Source organism: Uloborus diversus, chromosome 4 (genome assembly GCF_026930045.1).
Source record: "Uloborus diversus isolate 005 chromosome 4, Udiv.v.3.1, whole genome shotgun sequence".
NCBI lineage: Eukaryota > Metazoa > Arthropoda > Arachnida > Araneae > Uloboridae > Uloborus > Uloborus diversus.
Genome location: NC_072734.1, coordinates 108,483,382 through 108,509,592, shown reverse-complemented (window position 1 = coordinate 108,509,592; position 26,211 = coordinate 108,483,382). Strand labels below are relative to the sequence as shown.

The window sequence follows — 26,211 nt, the reverse complement described above, 5'->3', positions numbered from 1 at the left end:
TATCACGCTAATTTATTATTATTGGTAGTAATTTAATCAACGGTTTATTAAAAGCTGGAGACTATAATCTAGGTTCATGTAAAGGGTAAAAGCACCGAATATGGAATACCTTTTGCTTTTGTTCCCTACAACTGAAATGACAATGAAAAAAAAAATAAATTTAAGCGTAATACAAATTTCAAGATTCTGGAATATTGATCATATCAGTTCAAAAGCTTAGTACAAAAGTTTTAACTATGAATTTTAATTTAAAAAAATGCGGAAAAAATTTGTTTACACGGGTTGCCTCCTACTTATGGGGTACTACAAAAATAACATTAGAATGCAAGTGTTAGCTTTTCATAAATCAACTATATGCACTTCAAAGAAAAAAAAAATGTTATTTTTTCGATAACTAACGAGTTTATGCTAGTCTATTTGAGGTATTTTTTACACGAAACCTAACTTTCATCCTGATCATTTGAAAATAAATTTGGGCAATGAACCACACACAGAGCGCCATTTTCATCTTCACTGTCACTTTTCCATTCTTTCATTTTTGAAGAGAAGGAAATTTGCTTTGACTCATTTTCGTATCTTGCTCAATATTAGACCCTACTCATTTTGTGAGCTTCTTCCACCTGATTTTCATTTTTAATCAGATGCATTAGTTTTATCAAAACAATACTGGGGGAAAAAAAAAGAAAGAAAGAAAACATGTACTAAATTTCAACACAAGAAAACATTACAACCTAAAGAGTAAAGATTCAAAACATATAAAAACGGTGTAATCTGATTTCTGTAACACTAAAAAAAATTGGAACTTATAAAACCAAAAATTCTTACAACTTCTACGACTACAGTTCAGACCATTTTCTCTGGTCACACAGCACAAAGAATCGACTCTTAGACATCTAGTTCCGTAAATGTCGGATGACTGTACAAAAAAATACATACAGTGGCTCCCAAAAGTCTTCGTACACCTACGACTTTCAACGAAATAGGCCCCAAATCATTGGTTAGAGTTAATATTTCGGAATAGGTATTTAATTATAAGATCTATGATCAATTTTTAACAAAACTGCATGAAAACTTTTTAAAAAATATTAAAACTTAATTTTTTAGAAATCAAAAACCGAAAAGTGCCGGAAATTTTATTCCACAGTCTTCGTACACTTTATAAAATGTCTATATATTATTGAATTATCTAACTTTTGATTAAGTTATTAATTAGTAGAATATCATACAGTATTCATATCACGTTTTAAACGTCTGGGAATAGATTTCATTCTTTTTCTTTCTTTTTTTAGCGTAATTTCTGAGTAAGTGTTCTACAACACTTCGAGTAGTATTACTATTTCTAGCTCTATTTTCGTTTTAAAGCCCTATTTTCGTAATCTAGCCTCCAGATATCTCTAAATACGTTACATTAAGTTACAATCTGGAGATTGAGGGGGTATTTTCTAAACTTTAGGACATTTTTCGAGGCACTAGACGCAAACGTTGAAAACCGTGTGCTTTTTATCGTTATTTTGATAAAAAAAAAGTTGTTTCCAATAACCAAATTTTTGGCTAAGAGTTCAAAAATGGTTTTTAAAATAGTTAAAGGAACAGCATGATTCATTGTTTCATCAAAAAATTACAGACTACCAAGTCCTGATGCTGATATGCACCCTTACACTAAAACACCTTCACCGTCCTGATTAACTGATCCAACTAAGTTCTTAAGATTAAGTTCCTAATTCTTTCTTCTACTTACAGTTATACAACAATTTAACCAAAAATGTTGAATTAATTTTTATCTGTAAGTAAGACATGATTCTAAACTGGTTTTAGCTTATTTATCATTGATTTTGGGACGAAAAGCGTAAGCTTTTTGTTTTTCGCACGACCAAGAAAATTTCTGTGGGAAGAGGTCCCATTTAATCCAGCTAATCAAAGAACTTGGCGAACAATTTTAGGTGAAAATTAAATGTAAAATGTTTCATTTAACTCTGCAGAAACTTTTACAGTACTCAAATGTGTATTTTTCACAAATTTAACTTTAAATCTACAATCACATTTTGTCAACTTTGCCGGTTGACCTTTTCTTACCTTGTTTTCGGTCCGATTCCTTTCTTTAAAGCATTTTATCAAGCACTTTACTACACAAACAAATAAATTAGCTAATTTCGAGACATTTCAAACCAATTTACCACTACTGTGGGACAAAAAAATCAAATTTGGAATGGCGTTTGCGGTTTTTTACGAATACCAGCCATTTTACAGTAATAAGCAATATATTAAGGAATAAATAAACAAAAAAAAATAAAGCCAAATGACTTATAAGGGTCAACACAATGCAAAAATATTAATAAAACGGCATATGATAATTTTAATCATGAATTTATTCGAAAATATTCGAGTGTACGATGACTTTTGTGGCGTGTTATTTCTCTGTCTCTTCATTTTCTGACCCATTTCAAAAAAAAAAAAAAGATCCGTCAATATTTTGAGAAAAACCAATGGGTTATATTTAGAATGACAGAGGAATGATGTGAAAAAAATATTGGACTTTATATTCGAATTCAGTTTTGAGTTATTTTGGTTTTACTAAAAAATTTCAAAGTGTACGAACACTTTTGGGAGCCACTGTAAGTGCCCCATAAGATAAATAAATACCTTTGTGCTGAACAGTAAAGTAAGTAAAAACAACGTCAAAAAAGCACAAATTGCGAATTACAGCAGACACGTGTTTCGGCGTTACAGGGAACGCCTTTTCAATGCAAAAAGTAATGAGCTTGTGGCTTAAAAAAAAATCCGCAAAAAGCTAATGCTCTGCTTTGCATTGAAAAAGGCGTTCCATGTAACGCCGAAACACGTGTCTGCTGTAATTGACAATTTGTGCTTTTTTGACGTTGTTTTTTCTTAATTTATAGGTGCCCCATATTAGGAAGTCATCGTCATTTTGTTGGTGACTTTTTTACCTATCTTAGAGGAAAACTGTAGAATACCCTCACATTTACATTTGCGGAAAATTTAAGAAACACCCAATATTCTAGTTAATAGTGTGCCGGAAAAAAGGATTGTTAACTTATCTGTAAAATTTTTATTTATAGACAACTCAGTGTAGAGACAAATCTTTCCAATTCGATAGATGTCGCAATAACTAATCTTTACTAATAATAAAGCTGAAAATCTGTCAAGATGTCTAGATCTCAGTGACGCGCAGGGGCGGCATTTCAGCGTTTCATTTGGGGGGTCGAGTTTCTTTAATATGTATTACCACAGTGCGGTCCCAAACACACATTAGCTAACAGGAAGTGGTCAAAAAATCGGTTTAATATGAATAAAAATTAGTGTTTAGAAACAAATAAAATTTTGATTAACTTTCTAATAAGTTATCGTACAAAACATCTCGATACTTAAGTTTTTATACCTTTTGGAAAAGTTTTAGTGCACGATTTTTGAAATTCGGAAGAGCAGGGAATCCTGTTACTAATCTGTTAGTGCCCACTGCCGTGCTGTTTTGCCACTATAGTCAAATAGATTTTTTTTTTTTTTTTTTTTTGCCCATTGTGCTTCGAAAATAAGTCTTTAATCTCCTGAGACAAAAAAATCTTTCTCTACTAGCTGAGCTAATTGAAATAGTTAAAAAACAATTAAAGTAACAAAGTTATGTATGCTTTTTATATCTTGCTCTTCAAAATCACCCAGACAGCTTCAAAAATTGTGAGGAGCTTAATTTTTCATCATTGAACAATCTAGTCTCCTGAGCGCTCTCAGCTTCAATGAGACGTCATCTGCCTCCAGCTCTGCTATTCACTATTCCAGACTGATGAGTCCATTACAAGGACAAACTGCAGTCTCTGGTTGTGATAACCAGTTTTTAGGTATATTGCTTGTAATTTTTCCTGCCTCATGCTAAAATTTTTACTTATAATTGAAACATTTTATTTTTCGTTTTCAAAATCCAATCCAGATAATATAGAGCCAACCATACAGAAAAATAATTATCATCAAATCTTGTGTTAATTTCATTCGAAACTGAATCTATTACTTCATACAAAATATTGAAAAATCAATGTTTGACTTCACATCATCATGTGGATTTTTTTTTTTTTTTTTTTTTTTTTTGCGCCTTTTTAAAAGTGGCTCGGAGGAAGAATTTTTTCGAAAAGTTTCACGATTGATTGAAATATACATCTATGTAAAATCCATTTTCAGTTTTAATTGTAGATTGAACTGTGGTTTGAATAGTCCAAAAATTAAGCGCAGCGGATTCAAGATGTTTTGATAGAGTAAAGCATTTCTCAAAAACTTTCTTCAATACAAACAAATTGAATAAAAATTCAAACGAAGTCATACATGAAAAAGGGCATGAGATTTTTCACCATTGAAAGAATGGTTATGCAATCATTCTTCCAGTCGTCAAATCACTGCTTTGAAGTTATAAAGAAATCTTTTATGGTTTTAACTCTTGAAGACCATCTTGTGTCACTTCGAGATTGCATAATTATACAGCCCAATAAAAGGTATTTGCTGATATATTTTTTTTTTTCAATAATCACATACATTTTTAAGAAGTTTCTATGAAAGCATATAATGCATTGAGCAGCTGAAACGTGTTTCTAGCAGAAGAATGCGATGAACACTCATTAAATAAATATACACTTAAAAAATGAGCGTAAATGTGAATGTAAAATATCAAGGAATTTTCTTGCGAAAACCTTGCAGCCACACCACTTTGCACGAGCCTCTCATATTGGACACACCATACTGGGCACAGAAGTATGAAATATTTAGCCTATATGAGGAAATGTCTTCTTTAGTTAAAATTAATCATGGTTCTCGATCAGTTTTCGGTGTTCTGAAAAGGCTGGAAAATACTTCATGAATTTCTAAGTCATTATACAAATAACGAAAAACACTTTTTCCAGTCTGAAAATGTGTCGAGTTTCATCAAATAGTTACTGAGAACCAGCGAGATTTTTTAAAAATGAACATTGATTTCCGATTTACATAAATTGAATTCACCCATATTCTATCATTCTGCTCAAAAAATTTGGGGGTGCGACCGCCCCCTCTTGACCCCCCTATTTGCCGCCCCTGGTGACGCGCATAGCGCCTAGTCCAGTGGTACCCAAGCCATGGACAGCGGCCCACAAATGGGCCACGAACAGCGTGTTACTGGGCCGTAGACACTGGTCGAGAATCTGAACCAAAATAAATCTTGGTCTTAATTTCCACTTTTTGCGAAAATTCACTTATTAGATATACTATCACTCAAACTCTCCCTGGCTCATCTCCAATAAAAACGATTACGATTTTTCATATTCCTTAGGATTTCTCCCCTATAATTGAAGAGATGAAATGTAACGAATCGGACACTCCTTTAAAGAAAATTGCCACAGGAACTAGTATTAGCTCAAAGTTAAAAATGCTCCTCCTTTGCTGAACTGGCATGACTAACAATTGAATTGAGACACTTGAGGGGCTTTTCGACAAGCTACATATTTGAATGAGACGTTTCATTGCAGTTTTTTAAAAACAATATAAAATTACTTAACTATCCAGTTTCAATCCAGATATCAATTCCTCCGTGGGGGGGGGGGGGGCGCGGGAAACAGCGTCAAAACACTCATGGAGCTTTAACTTTGACTTGCTTTTGAGTTTCCGTACAGCGATGCTAGCTAAGTGAATATCAACAAAAAGTTATGCTCTTCCTTAAAAATTAGTTTGAAAAACTTTCTTGTACAGTATATTATTAGTGGTGCCGTATGAGAGAAGAGGATTAACACCTCCAGAACTTTGTTTTAAACACACTTTCAGCTTTAATACGGTATGTTATTCACTAAAGGACAGTTATGAGCAAATGCTACACCCCTCCTCCAGAAAGAAAATTTTGGCTGTACAAGAAATATATAGTAGTTAGTGGGTCTCAATGGTGTTTTCTACAAAACTGGTGGGTTGCACAACTAAAAAAATTGGGAACTGCTGGCCTAGACCGTTCGGCTAATTTTCATGAAATCTGGCACAAAATTAGTTTGTAGCATAGGAGTGTGCATCTCGAAGCATTGTTTCAAAAATTCGATTTGCTCTTTTTCTATTCCAATTTTAAGAACATTTTCCACACAAATATGATAATTTGGGGGAGAAATATGTCATTCACATTTTAAAGTTTTATATCATTCAAAAGCTCAGAGTTTTCTGCATCAAGTGAAGTTTATTCGAAGTTTCTACAAACATTAGGGGGCTGTAGGAATTGTTTAAAGAAAACCAAAATCCAAGGCTTACCTTAAGCATGCTAAACGATTCTAAATGAATAAGCTCGATAATAAAATAAAAATTAAAGATAAACTAGCTGCGTTGCACGCACTACCTCAAAAATGAAAGGGATGTCAAGTTTATGATAGTAGACTTTATTTTTCTTGGAAAATGGCGCCTGGAGTATACGTTTTATGTGAAAAAATTACAGAGCAATCGGTGTTTTATTTCTCGAGAAATCCGTAAAAATATGAATTTTTGAAAGTGTCCCAATCTTTATGGTCATATAGTGTATATAACGTGTGCGGTCCGGTTAGGCTTCAGAAGGGTACCAAGCGATCCTCATTAGTGAACAGGTTGACAGCCACTGCTATAAATTATAACTTGCACGCTAACGTTTCGTAAACGGCGATATGATTTCCAAAACATGGGTTTTGGCCCTCGATGAACCAAAACTCAATAAAAATGTTCGCCAATGTACCAAACGCCCGGTTGCATGCTTATAAGAAACTTGTACCATGTTTTCCAATGTCGGAATAATGAGTTTTTTGCAAAATAAAAATTAGTTTCATATAAATTTCATAACAAAATATTTTCGAAAAAAAAGGGAAATCTTATTCTGCAGGAATTCATGGGCGATTTTCTCTCAAAAAAAAAAAAAAAAAAATCCAGAATTTGAAGGGAACAGAGAGCCTTTCATTTTGGCGCGAGTCCAAGACAAAGAAACTAGCCAACAATCGAAGACAGTCACGGCTGTAGTTATAAATGTGAGTGAAGTGGACAATTTTATTTATACTTGTTCATTCTGTTTTTTCAATAAAAGAGGCTTTGGAAAAGCTTCTGAAAAATACAAAGAGGTTTATTGAGCACTGAAGACCTTTAACCTTTGTTAAGAATCTAAAACATTTACGCATAAGAGATATAAGAATTATTTGTAAATTTTTTTATTACTGTTTTGGAAAATGTAGGGGTATTCACCCGAACGGAAATTTGTCTTTTTATTTTTAAATTTATCCTTTACTTTTAATACACTTCAGGAATTAGAAGATAAAATCTATAGCTGCTTGAAGAGTGCTTAGTTTTAGAGTAAAACACATTATGCCCAATTAAGGCTTTAAGAATGAGCATTGCATCTAGTTACTTAAAGCTGATTACCAAATATGTCTGAGTCTTAAAAATCACTCGTACTTGTTTTGATCTTTCCCGGGCCTTGAATGAAGGAATATTTAAAATATTTAAAAAAGTTGTAAATTTATTTATGGACCAAAAAATGTATTAAACTGTTACGGACAGTTACTGTTTTAAAAGCAAATAATGTATGCAAGAAATAATGTATATGGAAAAATGTATATGTAGTTGGAAAATACAAGAAAGTGCGGATTTTACAGGAGGCGCAGGTGGTGAGATGCAAAGGGATGTAAGTGAACTTTTTTAAGTTTGGAGTAAAACGCCAACTAAGTTCAAACTCTTGGTGAGCTTTCGTTGAAACACTTGTTTAAATCAGTGGTGTCCAATACGTTTTTTTGTCCGAGGGTCCACCTCATGTTAAGATGGATTTCGCGGGGTAAAACGCATATGAAGTTTTAAGATACTTTAATTATTTTTCTGCATAACGTGGGAAAATGTTAAACGGAAATCAAACTACAAACCAGGAAAGCGCCAGGTAAACGGCAGAACCTGCAGAAATGAATTTTCGAAATATTTGAAGAAACGCGTTTTCGATTCGATACTAAAAATAGGAGAATGTTGGAATTAGACTTTTTTTCGTGCCTTATTTTCAGCGGACACCAAATAGCAAGGTTTTACAATAAAGCCAACGTACAATTGATGACGAAAATGCAAACAATGAAAAATGTGAAGCTTTACCTGCTGCCCACGGCAGTGTTGGTTCATTTTTACAGCTTATTTTATCAGTACAAGTTTTCCACCTGTTTCTTAAAAACCAATTTCTGACGATTTGGATTCAAATTTGCAACAATCATTTTTCATTAACCGAATAAAGATGATCGGTAGTTGTGAAAGTTTTTAGAACATAACTTTTGACTCATGGTATTAAACAGAACAACAGTTCGAATGGATCAGCTTCCCCGGTTACAAATAGCCCTCAAGCCTTAGGTTGAGCAACACTATTCTTAATAAGGTTGTATAGCACAGGGGCGAGCGAACCTCAGAGTGAAGATGATGGGGCGAACCGGATCCCGCAAGAGGGCGCCAACCTTGGGGATGACGCCGAAAAGGGCGCACAAAAAAAAGTGCAAGAAAAAAAAAAAGAAATGGGGGGAAAAAAAGGAAAAAAAGAAAGGATCAAGAAAGAAAAATGGTGCAAAAAAAAAAAAACGATGGTACACAAGTTAACGAGTTTAAAGGGGGGGGGGGGGGGGGGGGGAAACAACCAAGGAAAGTTGCACCAAAAAATAAAAATATTAAATTAAATTTTAAAAAATAAAATAAAATAAAAAAGGTGTTCAGGCTTGAGAGCGCAAGGGCGCATAGGCGGGAGGGCACGTCGGCCTGCGGACCGATGGGCCAGTCCGCTTCTGGTATAGCAGCACCTACCAAGGTCACAAATACCATCACTTGTCTACAGAAGAAATCAGAGTTTCTTCTACTATTTATACTAGTGATCTCCAAATTTTTAATTTTGACAATTGGTGTAAAAACAACTAAAAAGTGGTTCCCTGAAACCCCAAAACACGTATCTGAAACTTCTTGTAATATCTGTGCATTAATTACATTGTTTCTTACGTTCACTCTGTTGCACAAAAGTACTAATATTAATTATTTGCAGCTAACACTGAAAACTCCGGTATTTTACATAAGAAATAGCTGTATTACGAAGTTACAAAATATCTCAGAACACTAGTATTCGGAATAACGGTATTGCGATAACTGCATCTACGATATCGGGAGAAATGTTTTGTGCTGGAAAAACAAGATAGGAACTAATTCCATGTCTGAATGAACTGCTCTAAAGATATCTCGGGATTCGTCAGTTTTATTCATAAATTGCGTAGCAGATAATTGACACAAATCTGCCGTGGCAGACTAGTGCTTGTGGTAAACGGCAGTATCTGCAGAAACAAGTTTTCGAGATTGTTGAAGAAACGCGTTTCGGATTCAATACTAACAAAAGGGAAATGTTGTAATCAAACGTTTTTTTTTTTTTTTTTCCAACGGAAAACAAATAAGCAAGTTTGTACAACAAAGCAAACGTACAATAGATGACAAAAATGAAAAAATAAAAATTAAAAAATTGCAGGAACTGCCTTTCACCTGTCCACGGCAGATAAACCGAAACTTTCCTGGAAGATTTTGAGAAATACTGCTGTTTACCAAAAAAAAAAAAACTGATATTTGGGATTAGGCATTGAATCTAAATTTCAAAATCCCAAGTCAATTATTTGGAACAAAATTTCAAAAATTGCCTTCAACTACTGAATTCTTCGTATACATTTATACAAAATCACAAGCAGGTTGTTTTACACAAAGTATCTAATATTAGGAAAAATATCATCTCCTTCTTTAAATAGTCCAACTTCTGTCAAAAGATTGCAAAACATTTATGTCTTACGCTCTTATTTACGTTCGAAATTAAAACTTCCTGACTATTTATTTGATGACATCTCAGGGTCTGAAGACATAATAGAACTATGAAGGGCTACTACAGCTTTTCTATTGCGATTTTTATTTTTAGATTGCACACATGTACAACGGAAAAAAAAACTCGCGACGAGGCACGTGGCAAAATGCAGTGCCAAATAGTAACTTCATCAAATATAAGTACTTGACCAGAACTTCGCATGTGTTCCTGGTGTGACAAATTTCTAGAGCCATACAGAGCATGCGTCTGACGTAATGCTCTTGATTTGGACACCTTTTTGTGACTGCTGTCATGTCATAACAGAATCAGAAAATGAAAGAAAAGCCGAGACTGTCACTTCGATTCATTCATTGATTGAAAAGTTCAATCTTTTTCATGTTACCTGAACCAGGATAACGCACCACTTTCTATTTCTAAAGATATTGTATTCTGTCTCAGTAACTGCAACTTTGATGAATGTTTTCATAACGAAACCAAAGAAATGGACAGTATTGTCCAAGGTCAAATGGAATATAAAGTTTTGAAATGATGAGAGCAAAAGATTTTTTAGTGAAGCACACGAACAAACATTTTTGTGGAACTATATCAAATCTCCGAATTCAACTGCTTAGAATGAGCAAGTCAAGCATATAAACTAGAAAGCCTCTTTTGCAAACATCCGTAAATACATGATTTTCGAAAGAAATGAATAATTCTTGAGATATCCTAAGAGTAGTTAATTTAGACATGGAATTTGTTCGTTTTTATGTTATTTTTTTACTGTATTTATACCATTTATGGTGTAATTAAGCCAAACCTGATTTTCACAATGTGATAATAGAATGCATGAAGAAATATTTTCCGAAAAAATAAACAATAAAATTCACAAATATTTACTAGTTATTGATCATTTCAAAAAGTTTTTTTCAAGACATAACTAGCGGATCTCCTGCGTTTTTCTTTTTGTGGGTCCAAAATGTCGGATGAGTTAGCTCTCGCTTTAGTCGCGACAGGTTCGACTAATCGAAGCTGTAAAATTTTTTGCATGGAAAGTTTTCTCTTTCTCTCGAACTTAGCCTCTACATAAACTGGGAACAAATTCACACTGAGGTGAGATTTCAATGCTTCAACTGTCAAGGGGAACATCATATCTAAGATCAACTTTCATCAGAGATAAAATCGTAAGCACATTTTTCTTACTAAGGTATGATTTTAACAAAACAGAGCTAAAAGGAAAATATCCTCGGAGAAACTTTTTCCTGATAGGGGTAACTGACTTTCCGTAAGCTGGAAGCTCTTCAAGAATTTATTTACCCTCTGGTAGAGGGCTAACAACCGCGTTAAATTAGAATTAACGGATTGGGTTTGATTCGACTGCGTTTCATTTCCCCTTTGACAAGGCCAGCGAGCGCACGTTCACCCAAACACCGATCTGTGGGAGGATCCACTGTTCCTTGCCAAGTGGCTCTTCCGCATCAGTCCGATGACGTCACGTCAAGAAGGCTTGCTTTTGAGTCGCTAACATAGTATACTCCGCTGTTGTTGGCACCTCAGAACTCATACGCGTACTTTACCTGCGTCTTGCACTGGAATTTCATGCGTGACGTCATAATTGTCGTTTACAGTTTAATCAGAGAACGCTGTGCAAGTAAAAGTAGTAAACTACGTAGTTGCAGCGGTGTGCACAGAAATTTTTGGGCTCGTCACAAATGACTTTCACGGCACCCTCCATATTGTTTAACCCCATATTTCACCCCTTATTTTGGAAATATTGATCCCCCTTTAGGTTCGGGCCCGGGCCAACAGGTGTCCCTCCCCCCCCCCCCCCCCCCCCCGTGTGCATCCCCTGTGTAGATGGAGCTCGAGTTAGCAAATTGGTTTCAGACACTTGTTTTTTGGAGTTTCAAGGAACACTTTTTTTCATGCAAAGCAGAGTAAGCATCTGGACGTAAAGTCATCCATTCAAAGTGCCCAAAGCTCTTCCGAGCTTTTCCCGAATGAATTCACATCCACAAGCTGACACTTATTTGCTTTGAAAAAGGGATTCCTTGAAACTCCAAAACACGTGTCTACAATCAACTTGCTCTGTGCTTTATTTACGTTGTTTGCTAATGTTGCTTTGCTGCAGAAAGGTATTTATTCATAGCGTTACGCAAGATTTAACACCCGCACAAAACTGTTTGTGCTCGATCTAAGAAGTATTAGACAATAAGCAATAAAAGTCATTGGAATTATAAGTACGCGTCCTTGTGGCGTACGCTTCAACACATGCTTTGGTTCCTGCGTTTTCAAAAGCACCTTTTGGCCTAGTAGCGCAAGCACCGACTTCGATTGGAAGGTTACGTGTTTACATCATTTCCGATCCATCACTGAAGACGACGCAAATGTATTAGCGAACCTCTTGACTTTCAGCAAGAATCACAAACATAATTTATTCCTACAAACACATGAAAAGCTGCTACAACCATCAAAATTTTTCGAAACTAAATTAAAATACGATTTTCGTCTTTTAATTTTTTGAAAATGAAGTGTTGCCATTCGGCAAAGCAAAATAAACTTACAAATTTAACAGTTCAAAAAATAAAGCAATTTTACAAATGTGAGAAATATTAACGTAATCTTACGAAACTTTTTTTTTTTTCTATTACTTGAGTGGAGCACCACAACCTTATTGACTTGATGCGACTTGTTCAAACAAGACTCCACATTATATTTTTGCGAACCTCTGTAAAAAAAAATGCATTACGCCATTTGACCTTGATAAAATCTGATAAACACAGAAATATCTGTCAATTGCACCACTAAATTTGTTTGACTTATTTCTCCAGCTATATTTTTCAAAGGAATGATACGTATTAAATTGTAAATTGACTCTAATTTGATGTAATGTACATATTATTACGTGTATATATTATATATCTATGCATAAAAATGAATTATGTATTTCATGTCAAAAACAAGCAGCAATAAATAAATGCATTTCATCGAAGAAAGATGTTTCGCGAAGAAAAGTATTTGAGTGTATTTTATCTACTTTTGATGATGTGACCTTTGGAGAAGAGTTAAAAGCCTGTTTTTTCCATCGGTATTCAGCGTTAAGAATTTTCAATTCATATTCAGTCGAGCTAGCCTTTCAAAATCAGAGAATAATATAAGTAATATCCTCTTACTGATGCTTTTTTTTTTGTAGTATATCAGTGTTTCTCAACCTTTTTACCTTTTTCAAAACGGGCACCGTCAGGGGTGGATAAGGGGGGTCATGATCCCTCCCCCTCCCGGCTTCTAAACCGTCGACAATATTATCCGTCCACCATTGTGTTCAAACACTTTGTGCATAAAATGTAAACGATTTCAGTCATCTTTTCAATTCATTAATTACAGTAGAACCTCCCCTTAAGGGACACCTCCATTTGAGGGTCCTTTTTTTCTGGTCCCAGTCCCTTTGAATAGGGACCTTCATGTTTTTACCTACAACTAAGGGACACTCTATTTAAGGGGCAGTTACAGAGAAAAAAAAAACAAAGAAATATGTACAAGTGCATAAGAAAGAGTGTATTTACTGGAATTAAAAGTTTCAGTTTTCCTCTAAAAATTAATTGAGGAGAGTTTAACATTAACATATGTTAAAGAAAAAAGTATATATTGTAAAAGTCTTGCTGAAAGTTACAAGCATGATTTGCGCACCCAGATATTTATTCAAGTAGGCTCAGGGCCAAAAGAGAGGGCGCAGAAACGGACTAGTTTTTTATATAAAATTGAAATGCGAACACTAATTGTAATTCATAATGTCTTGCGCTGTAAATTACATGACATGAAGCTGATTCATGCAATGAATTATTTCAAAATAATTGCTTTATGCTGCAAAATATTGTACTTACAAAATTTTTGGGTTAATTATAATTAATAAAATAATAAAACCATTAAGTGTGAATTTTATTTCGGTGTGTATGAAAAATGATAAGTATTTAATCTTAAATGTAAATAGTTAAAGTTCATAACAAAATTATACTGAGTTAACTCACTACATGCATAAACTAAAATACCTCCGAAGAAGGGGCACTTTTATTTAAGGGACATAACGTCTGGTCCCATTAGTGTCCCTTATTGAGAGGTTCTGCTGTATTTTTAACCCTTTCAGACGTGGCGTCCGGTATGCTGGACATGAACTTTAAACAGCTGCTAATCATTTATTAATTGAATAAATTACTCAATTTTTTTCGTAGTTGACTCTTTACAGTCTGCTTATTATTATCTGTACAATAATTTTTCATTTTGGGATTAGCAACATAAAGAAATAGGGGTTAGAAGAGAGAGAGAGAGAATGGGACTGGGGCACATTTTCCCAACCACGGATTCTCGTCGCAAAAGCGACTTTTTTTTTCTGATTTTTTTTAAAAATATATAATCTTATATTAATCATTTGGTGCTTTTTTGTGACACCCTAGAAGTTTCAGTAATTCTTCAGACCCAAAACCGTAGATTCGTTCAGAAAAGAAGGGGGGGGGGAGGTGGTTCTTTAGCCTAAACCCCTGCAATGGTAGTCTCGAACCGCCCCTGGGCACCGTGCTGTGTAATTTACTGTTCTAAAATTTATATTTTTCTTACCTCGATAAAAATAAGATTTCAACTTCAGACAGAAAAAAAAGTCACGGAAGTAATGGGACAAAAGTGACGCCAAAGATTGACGAGCACTTTTCGACAAAATGCTGATATTTTACCTAATTGAAAATCCAAAATGATATGACGCACAGTACATGACTTGCGTACATGTATGCATGCAGCCATGAATCTGCTTTCTTTTGCCATTTCGCACAAAGTAAAGTTGTTAACGTTGTACAGTCAAACCTTGATATCTCGAACCTCCTTATCTCGAAACGCTTGATGTCTCGAAAAAAAAAAAAAAATTCCCCTGCATTTTCCACAAAAACTTCTATGCATTTACCACAGTTATCTCGAAATTTATTTTAATGTTTTGCACAGATAAAAGTTTCAATTGCCGTTTTCCTTAGAAATTTTTTAAGTAAAACCAGTTCGGAGACATTTACTTGTAGTTTTTCATCCATTAGGTATTGTCACATAGAAACAGGGATGTAAATAAACTTAAATCTAGTAAAATGTTGAAGAATAAGGTAATCGTTACAAAAAAAATCAAATAGAGCATATATAAATCTATATGATGTATGAGTGTTTAATTTGTGAGTTTCTAGTATAATTGATTCATAACCTTGTAAACTCGAAAACTCGATATCTCAATTTTCCCTTCTTCTCCAGAGATTCGAGATATCGATGTTGTACTGCATAAGGTGATCAAATGGTGGCCGTAGGTGGAAAATTTGCTGCTCTGGAAAAAGCTCGGGAAACAAACATTATCGTCTGCTTTTATCATGTTAACATACAGCATTTTTTGAAGGGGGGGGGGGGGTGATGTCACAAATTTTTACCCCGGGAGACACACGTGCTGGGAATTCTACTGCATTTTTTCAGATGTTGACACCAAAAGAAAATTTTCTTTGTAAATATCAGAATGAAACTACAAACAATTGGTTAAAAAATAATAATAATTTGCAGCTTCATTTAAGCGATTGTGATTTTTACACCGATATCTGATTGCGAAAAAAGAAAGGCTCGATAGCGAAAATATTTTTTGCGCATTTCATTCGAGAGCAATTAAGAGCTAATGTTACCTTTTTTGGACTGGATCAAAAAACATGGCGGGCCATATGCAGCCCATTGGTTTCAGGATGAGCATTACAGCAAAACCTATGTCCATTTTATTTATTTCAGCGTAGTGACTTGAAATTTAAAAAATTATATGCATTCCAACTGGAAACAGCTAAGCTGTTGTTTGTTTGTTATTTATACAATGCTTTTACGTTATATCGCTAAACAAATTTTGTGAGAGAATTATTTCTACACCCCTTTTGCATTAAATACCCTGTTTTCATAAAGAATCATAGGTTATTTTGTGCGTAGTAGGCACAAACATAAAGGTATGTTGAAAAGATGAAATAATAGTAATTTGTGTTAGTGTGTTACGATGACCTTTCGTTGTTTATAATAATTAATATTAAATATTTTGCAGAAAGTAATTACCTTTATCTCATCTATAACCACAATTTGATGGAATATTTAAAGCTCTTTAAAATCCATTTTCTTTTCTGAGATTATTAGTTTGTTACGATAGAACTGTCCTATTATTAGAACAACGTTTGAAATTTTATTTATAAAACTTGTCTATTTAAGGATCTTAAGCATCTCGCGTCAGATAATAGCGTGGTACGTAGTTTGTGAATGTCATGAATTCTCTTGTCTTTCTCTTAACAGAATAAACAAGTCAAATGTGATCGGGAGCTATGCCCAAACAGGAAGCCCTGTTATCTGTTTCTATTTGGACAAGAAAAGAAATCGTGTTGTGAGATGTGTAAAGGCAAGTATTGTTTCATAGTTGTCGTTGTTTTCAGCTTTTTGCTTTTCGAAAAGTTCTAAAGTAATTTCAGAGGAAAATCATTGTTGCATTTGCAGAAGTCCAAACAGAGCTACTAATAAGTTGCCACTTTTAGGAAACCATGAGACAAAATTAACAGCATTGATAAATTTATGAAACTTTTTTTTATAAAGTCATTTTAGACAACTGATTTATAGTTTCTATATTTTTAACTACAGCGCTCCTAATACTTAAGAAATACTCCTATTGATTGGAGAGTGATGCCACAAATTATCACCACGTGTGACACCCCGTGCTGGGAACTCCACTGCATTTTCTCAGATATTGACACCTAAGAAATACGTTACAGCATTGTTTTCTTTGTAAATATAGAATGAAATACAGAAAATTGGAAAAAAAAGTAGCTACTTTGCAGCTTAATTTATCCGACAGTGATTTTTACGCAGATGGAATTCATTTTCGTTTCAATAACCATTGGTGTACGATCTCATTTTTGTTTTCTTTTATAAATTAGCAGTATTTTCTAATAAATTACGTTTTAAAATAATTTGGATGGAGCTGGTTTTGAAATAAATTATAACTTTTATTGTTATTTTTTAAATTTTCCTTTTAAATTTCAATTAAATTCATGCGGTACCTCAATTTTATGACATGTATTGTCCTGTTAAATAATGAAAAAAAAAGAGTTAACTGAACACTCTATTAAAATAATGTTGTTGATGCTACTCGTTGGTTTTTAATTTACGTTCAGAACATTAAAAAAAATTCCGAAACGTTTCTGGAACATAATGAGCAGCTAATGTGCCTTATTTCTGCCAATAAAATATCTGGCAAAAACAAGCAAGTGTGGATCCAGAGGGGGGGGGGCATAGGGGTCATTACCTACCCCCCCCCCTTAAGCTACCAAATATAGCTTAAATTAGCGTTTTTAGGGCTAATATTTCAAAGAATTTGCCCCAGGCCCACTCACTATTTTTGCCTAAAGGTTGCTTTTTGACCCCCTCCAAAATCAAAAGATGGATCTGCCCTTGATCCGAAGGGGCCGTAACGAAGCTGAAGGCGAAACAACTAATTAAAAAGCCTAATACTATATATTTTTCATTGTTAGCTTAAAATGTTTTTCACCACAGTGTAAAAACGGTATTCACGGAACTTGCTGCGATTCAAGAAACGTTTTCGCAAAAAAACTTGTTTTTCACAGGAAACTGGTGCAAACCCTTGAAATCCCGGAATGTTTACCCGGAAGTAACCAGTGACGTTTCGGATTTTTTCAGTGTAGAAGCGTGGATTGAGCTGATTTTGAAATAAAATCGGATTTTGGCAGCGGTTTTCGATCTGATCGAGATTGGGTCCTTTCAAACAGGGGCGTAGCTAAGGGGGGGGGGTTTTGGGGACAACCCCCCCCCCCCCAAAAAGTTAGTCTCAAAAAAAAAGAAGAGAGAAGAGAAAGAAAAAAAAAGAAGAAAAGGAAAAAATTCCAAGCGATTATATATATATATATAAAATATATATATATATATATATATATATATATATATATATATAAAAGAAGTAACCCCCCCCCCCGAAAGTCGGGTCTAGCTACGCCACTGCTTTCAAATTGCTTTGTGGCGTGATATGAGGAGTATCTACCAAGAAGTATCAAATTATGAAATATAAACGCATTCAAAAATTCATGGGATGAGCTGGTTTTGGTAGCAAACGCCCCAAATCTAGCTTTGCACGGTTTAAATTATTTGAAGTTATTAATGAAGAAAATGACCACAAAAATCCTTAATAAAAAAGAAGTGCTCAAAATAGCTACTTTAGGCAATACGAAACTTTAACATCCACTTCATCAGTAAATAGACTTCTTCCTATTTGCTGGCAGTGAAAAATGACTTATTTTAAAAAAAGTTCTAACTTTTGAGTTGTTTTCAACTCGACGTTTACACGAAACATATTAATAGAACGGAATTTTGTTTTTGAAGGCACTATTTTTGAAAACAATGTTAGAGAAAAACAATGCGTTTTTAAAGAGACGTGTTTTTGTAAACGGTTGGGAGAACTTCTTAGATTTATTTTTGAAAAATCCTTAAAAATTACACAGTTATTGAATTCAGTATATTTCTTCTTCTTTTTTTTTTCTTTTTTCTTTCTTTTTTTTAACAAGTATTTTTGTGATTTTATATTTATTTTCACCATTTGAATAAAATTAGAAATGCAAACTTAAAAGTTTAAGTGAACTCTAATCAAAACATGACTAGTGATTGCAATACCGGTATTCCGGTATACCGAATACTGGTATTTCGAGAAATTTTGCAATTTCGTAATACCGATATTTGATGGGGCAAAATACCGGTATTTTTGGTATTAGCTGAAAATAAATAGTTTCAATTGAAGAATTTTCAATTTAACTTATGTTTTAATTGTGCATGTATCTTTTTCCAATATGCAGAACCAAATTCAATCTATTGATGTAAAAGTGTGGCTGCAAAAGCACGAGCAAATAAATATCATTAAACAAAATCAGTGGAAAGACTGCAAAATGATATTGTCCTTATTAGATGGTGAGATTAATCGCATTTTGGTGAGCTTTTGCGCACCATGTTTTTATTTTTTTTACTTTCCCTGACCACTCACTTTTCCTTTTGTGAAAGTCAATTTTGAGTGTAATTTTGAATGCATTTATCCTATGAACAATTTATTCAAACCATCGACTACAGTAATACTTTATGATTTCTTTTTTAATTATTTGTCTCAACTGTACTAAATTTCAACAAAAACATTTTCTTGTTAGCATAACAAATGGTAATTTACTGTCACCAGAATTGGTTTGGTGTCGTGTCTCGCTACTTGGCTTTATACTTGTCAAGATAATATTTAGAAATTATATAGTGCCTTGAAAGTTTACATAGAGGTAAAGCATAATCAAATGAAACATATTTTCAGATATTTACATAATTATAATTGAAGAATTTTGAAAATAAGGTGGAAATAAGAGAAACTAATGAGATCAAACTTAGTCAAGCTTATCGTAAATTTCAAAGCAAAGGGCAAAAGGGTAATAAAAAGCAAACACAAACCTTTTCTGTTCAAGAGAAGATGATGTTAATATTGGAAAAATATCGTCTTTCGGAAAAAAATTACAATTAGCCTTAAATTTAAAAATAATAATATTAATAATACACACAATACAAAAACACGCGCACACACACACAAAAAAAAGGAATTTATCCAAAAATAACACGCAAGAGACCGAATTATTTGAAGATGAAGGACTTCTAGACAGTTAGGGGAGGGGTATCGCGCATTGTTAACAGTACCATCGACCTGCGTGAATTCAGTAAGAGTATTTCCAACTGTAAGAAAGTTGAGCACTAAAATAAAATGAATTCCAGACTTAGAGATAATTCAATAGTTGCATTATGTTTTACATTAATTTTTTGTTATGACATTTGTTTTTTCATTTTATATTTGTTCACAATAAGTTTTCATAAATGATACAATTTTTGTACAAAATAAAGAAATGTGGCAACGAAACAATATGCTTTGAAGCATTTTTTGAGAAATTTCAAATACCGCTATTAATACCGGTATTCCGGTATTACGATTTAAAAATACCGAATACCGGTATTGAATTTTTGGTCCGGTATTGCAATCCCTAAACATGCCCGATGACGTAATATGAATTTTCTTTTCCTAAATATAAATTTTAGCGATTTAATGTCTCATATAAAGTAAATGGTTGAAACTACAATTGAAAAACTGTGCAGAATATTGACACTTACACGGGTGCGAAAGTAAATAAACAAGATACTTCAGTATTTTACAATTATAGGTTAACTAAGTTATCCACTTAACCCTAGCTTAAGGCAGCGTTTCTCAACCTTTTTTAACCCATGGTCCGTCAAAAACTTTTGAAAAATAATTACGGACGGTGATGTTTTTTTCCCCCTTTCCTCCACCCCGGACCAGTGAGATTATTTTCCCATTCTTTCTTTCTTTCTTATTTTTAACAGAAAAAAAAGGGGGAAGAGGGATTCGACTCAGGGTCCGTTAAACATTTGAGAAAAACTTTTGAAAACTGCTGAGGGTTTATTTTTTTCTTTTTTTAGCATAATAATATTCTCAAGAAGTGAATTAATAAATAATATAAAAATTTCTGTTAAAGAATTGTTGCTAAATAAATAAATAAATAAGTATTAAGAATAAAATAAGTAATTATTGCGCTAATTATACATATAAAATAAACATCGTTGAAATAATATAAAAAAACTACGAAAATTAATGACAAATTCATTTAAAAAATGTCGTATGGGATGTAAATAGTTATTATGTTTTAACCAGGAAATTTTTTTAACGTGGATGGGCCTTTGCGGGCCGGTGCCGGTCCGCCGGACCACCGGATGAGAATCGCTGGTTCAAAGAATATTTTGAAGCGCACTCCGGATTCAGATCATTACACTTATCTCTGTTGAACGGGAAATTTTCTTCGGAAATCTTCTTGGAACTCTTAGTTTCAAAGAATGTTTGGAATGTGGCTTTATTTGTCAGAAATAGAGATCGCATTGTCTAAAACTGAAGAGCCTTCCTACTCTCATTCCAAAAGATAACGTCATGGACATGCACTTGAATGACGACATAGTTGTGGGACATGTGAAAGTAAAAGGAAAGTGTTTTCTAATAGAAAACAAAAAATATCATCAGTCTGCTGAAGATTCATTCTTTTTAATTTATAGTATGATTGCAATTGATTTAGCGCCTTTCTTACGGAACAATACAGCGTGTTTCTTCACAATTTGAATACCTGACGTTGACAAAAGCATCAAAATTACTTAAATTTGAAATTGCTAGACTATATTATTCTATAGTTATAACATATCTCGTAATTGCTAAAAAATATGAAATTAAGAAATATTGATTCGAATGCGCGTATATGAGTACACTCATCTACTCTTTTGAGTTGTTAAAAAGACATCGAATATTTAACAGGGATGAAATTATGTAGTGTATTCAAACAGATCACACAGATTTCTTTTCTTCGGTCATTTGATGCGTCAGTTTTTACATTCGCTCATAAAATTACGATAGATAAAATCATTCACAGCCATAACTCAACTACAACATAAATTAAACCAGGCCCAGTTTCTTCACTACCACATGCATTATGCATTGATGACAACATATTTGAACATATTTGAGTAACGATATAAATGTTTCGTTCCTAACTTTGGATGATTTTCTGAAAATAACATGAACGAAGCATGGTTACATTGGATTTTACTTTTTGTTTTTACGCCAACTCCAAAAATTATGTTTAAAAGTAGTATCGATGGTGTTTAAAGAATAAAATTATTTTTCATTTTTTGGGGCAATTTTGAAGTTTTTTTTTTTTTTTTTTTCAAAATTTTTTTCTTTTATTCTTTTTAGTGTAAATGTGTTTCAGTAATAGTAACAAGTTACCATCACGAAACTTCACCTTATTTTTTCATAAACATGCTGCATACTAAAAAAAAAAAAAAAAACTATAAACATGCTATTACGTTTTCCCTAACTAATTTACATTTCACAGCATACAAGTTGCTTGTGACGCAATCCTGTATCTCCTTACTTAGCCCAGATCGTCTGTTATCGGCATAGATAATAACGATAAAAATACTACTATAGTTAAGGCAAACCTAACCTGGTAGCAATGTTAAGGCTACGCAGATCCTAATCTCTGTATTACTTCGCTTCCAGGTTAGGTTTACAAATACAAATACAAAAGTGACGACCAGCAACAGGCTCTGGGCCCAGCTAGACTGATCCTAGTCAATTTACAATCCCCAGTGAAGATCAATGGCCCTCTTAAAACTGTCTACTCCCTTGTTCATTACCACCTCTTCCGGTAAGCTGTTCCAAGGTTCCACTACCCTGCTAAAATAATAATTTTTCCTAATATCCATGTTAGCCTGAGATTTAAATAGCTTAAAACAATGACCCCTTGTCCTGTTTTCAGTGCTAAACATCAGCCCCGTAACATCTTTCATTTTAATAAATTTAAACAGCTGAATCATGTCCCCTCGGTCTCTTCTTTGCTCAAGACTGTACATTTTTAGCCTTCTAAGCCTGGAATCATAATCTAAGTGGGAAAGTTCACTTATTAGCCTTGTAGCCCGCCTTTGAACCCTTTCCAATACATTAATGTCTTTCTTAAGATAAGGAGACCAAAACTGAACAGCATACTCCAAATGGGGTCTTACCAAACTTATATATAAGGGCAGAAGAACTAATTTAGATTTGTTTGAAATAGACCTATTGATAAACCCAAGCATCTTATTGGCTTTGTTGCTAGCAATGCTGCACTGTAGGCTAAACTTTAAATCCTGACTTATTAAGACCCCCAGATCAGTAACTTTGTCTGCCTGACTAATGACTGAACCTTGCAAATAATAACTTGTACACTTATTTCCATGTCCTAAATGTAGCACTTGACATTTCCCAACATTAACAGTCATACCCCATTTATCAGCCCACTCCGTAATATGATCTAGATCCTCTTGCAGCTGATTTGCTTGTTCTTCATTTTCTATAGTCTCCATAACTTTGACATCATCAGCAAAACAATTCATGTTCCCAGAAATATTTTTGTGAATATCGTTCATAAAGAACCCCCCACTATAGAGAAACGACACTGAAGAAACTTGATGCTTGCTTCAGAGAAGCCTTCATTCAAAATTATCACTACAGTTACTATTAATATTACTGTTGAATGGCACCAAACTTTTGTAACAATGGGTTTTATATTTAATCATTTAATAGGGAAATTGCATGAAATTTACTGTCTTTTGCCCCTAACTTTTTTTCTAAAGAACAAATAGGATCAAACAAAGTATCGGGATCTAAGTTGAGTCATCTCCTATCCATTAGAAAAAGAATCTTCAAAATCGGTTCACTAGTTGAGACGTTGTGAGTGGATAAATAAACAAAAAAAAAAAAAAACATACATACGGTATGAACTGATAACCGCCTTCTTTTTGAAGTCGGTTGAAAAGTAACTATTTCCAGTTTAGGAGTTAAAAATATTAAAACAAGCTACAACAAAGTAATTGTAATTGAAAGAGTGAGAAGAAAAGGACCCCGACGATTGAATGAAAAAAAAAAAACTACATCTCCATTCCTCTTCTTCCTCTTCTTATCTTCCACTCATCCTAGCTCCAACACAATGCCATCCCACCACTGCTCGTCAGATGCTTCTTTATCTTTCCGAAGCTCCTTTCCGAAATTTGTTTTCAATTAAGAAGAGGATAGAAGCTGAGATGCCGTCAAGGAGAACGTCGGGGAGGGGGGGGGAGAATCACTGCCGAGGATTTGTTGGCACTCTGGACGGACAGACGCCAATTAGAGCTGACGAGAGAAAACGTCCTTCGCTACAAGAATGATGGCGAATAAACTCCGAATCATCCATCACCATCCGCTCCTCGTGGAGTTCGACACAAAAATCGTCGCCTTGTGACAAACCGCTAGGGCATGGCATCGTAAAAACTGACAGGTGCAAGGATTACGGCATCAATTTTTAGACAAGCAAACAGGTGTGTTTACATGGCTTATGACCTGCGATTTAATCAAGAGTGGGAAAAAACTAACTAGCTGGGCATAAAAGCAAGGTTCTACCTCTAATCTTTAACAAAAGTGTACTACTATTAGTTGGACCGGAAAGTAATGTAGTTTTTTTTTTTTTTCAAACAAATAAATCATTTCTTTTCTTTAACTTACCAAAAAAGACCCGCAATTGCGTTTTAAGATCTCAATTCCAAAACATTTCTGGCTGAGAGTCCCCTTTAATTCATCTAAGATTGCCAAAAATCAAAAAGCCACTTTTAAAACTTCAATGTCGAAAAATTGCCGATATGGTCCCTCAAGGGAGGGGCGATAGCCCCCATCGCCCCTCCCTTGTATTCGCCTATGGTTTTTTGAGACTTTTCTTGTTTCAAGTCCTCAGTATAAACGTCTTTTTAAAACCTTTTTTGACCATATTCTTTTTTCTTGAAATACTTATTAGAACTCACTTACTTTTATACTTATTTATATTACTCGCTTGTTTTAAGTAGTGATTTTTAATTATTTTTTTTTCAATAGCATGCACTTACAAAAATCAGCGGTATGAAAATGGTGAAGAGTGGATTGATGTCGAGGATCCATGCAAGAAGTTGACGTGCTTGGTAAGAGAAATTAATTTTTATTTTTAAGGTAAATGCTCGTAATTCTTGTGTTGGGACCTCTTTAAGTGCTGTAAATTCCGTTTGATGTGATTATTCACTATTTCGATGAAAATGCAAATATGAGTTTTGCCAAGTTCAGTTCAGTTTGAGTCTTGCAATTAAGCCAAAGTTGCGTAAAAATCCTTCATCTACTACCAGGATCTTTTCTTTAAAAAAAATTGCAAAAAATCTGTTAAGGTAATTTAACTCTCAAGAAGTTTCCAAAAATTTTGAAGCCTATCGAATGATAATATAAGACGATAAAAAATTACTTGTAGCCCGTCAAACTTAAGGAACTATTTTTCAGACAGATAATTCAATGTTTTAAATTTTGAAATATTAAAATGTATATAGTGAAAATATTTATGTCTCTTAGTATTGAAAAACCTTAATGCATAAAAAAATGAATAAATAAATAAAAAAATACTGGATTAAAATTTGTTTAAGCTAATAACATTGAGTACAAATTGCGGAAATTTTTTACTTCATTTTATTCCAGTCTGCGTGTCTGAGATATTATGTCTGGGAAGCTATCACGTGACCTTAAAAGTGTAAGGGCTTTGCCTCTTCGGTTGATCAATTTCTGAGAAGGTCTAACTGCCAAGAACCGACTTCGCACCAGCCGCTTCCGGTTGCTGACCGGAACTGGACTCCAAACATCCTTGCAGATATACGTCAAACCGTTTTTTCATTACGCAAAAAGATTTTTCTGCTTTTTTTTAATCTGTTCTTTTTTTCTTTTTTTTTCTTTTCTCATTCTTCCGTATTTTTGCTGTTTCTATGTATGCAACTTCTGTGAATCGGCTGTTTAATTACCTCTATGAGAAGATTCCGACTGAAAATGTCTAAGCGTCAAGCGAAAACAATAATTTTTCCAGGGGTGCCGACCCCCCCCCCTAAGAGCAAGGGCGCACCCCCCTAAATATTGAAAAGACCGCCTAAAAGCAAGAGTCCCCTCCAAATGAGAAAAATACCCCTCAAAACACCCCCCCCCTAAAAATTTTAAAGGCGCAGTCTGCCCCATGAACCCCACCTAGGTGGGTACCCTTGATTTTTCGTGGAAAATCACCATGAAATTAAAATTTTGGTTGGGCGGAAATTCTCAATTTGTCGAATGGTACTTCAAATTTTGCCGAATGATGATAATTTGCCGAATAGAACTACAAACTTTGCCGAATGGTTAGACAAAATTTTCCGAATAAGAACATTTTTGGAAGGTCATAATGACCTCCCGTGCTTTCCCATCGGGGCACCCCTGGCTGCAAATAGAAGAGTACGAGTTTGGGGGAAACGATAAGCTAAAAAGTCGATTAATTTTTTTTCTTTTTGTCTGTGTGATTGCAATTAGAATATAAACGCTATCAAGGGCAAATCCAGCTTCTGGTTTTGGGATCGGTCGTGATCGGAAAGGGGGGGGGGTCAAAGTACGATATTCAAGAACAGATAGGGGACATGGGGCTAATTTTTCGACACATATTGGCTGCTTTAGGCTATTTAGTTGCTGAAGAGGGGGTCGTGCATAACAGGAGCGGATACAGACTAGCATTTTAGGGGGGGGGGGGTCATGCTGAAGAATGAGCCCCCCCCCCCCCTCCACCCTTTGAATGAACCTTCGTTTAGCTACGAAAAATTTCTAAAACTTCTTGGGTGTCAATAAAAAGTACCAAATTGGTTAAGAATAGGGTCCCTAATAGGCATAAACGTTAGAAATTAATTTCATAAGCAATGAAAAGAAGAAG

The 26,211-nt window shown here is 34.2% G+C and overlaps 1 protein-coding gene across 1 annotated transcript in view; it reads left to right on the top strand.

The window, feature by feature from the left end:
- Positions 1–26,211, top strand: part of LOC129220755 (BMP-binding endothelial regulator protein-like) — a 92,712-nt gene that overhangs the window by 11,506 nt on the left and 54,995 nt on the right. Inside the window, exons 3-4 of the mRNA XM_054855184.1 lie at positions 16,130–16,232; positions 24,351–24,433. Of these exons, the coding sequence (XP_054711159.1) occupies positions 16,130–16,232; positions 24,351–24,433 (186 nt within the window). The remainder of the gene's footprint in view (positions 1–16,129; positions 16,233–24,350; positions 24,434–26,211) is intronic.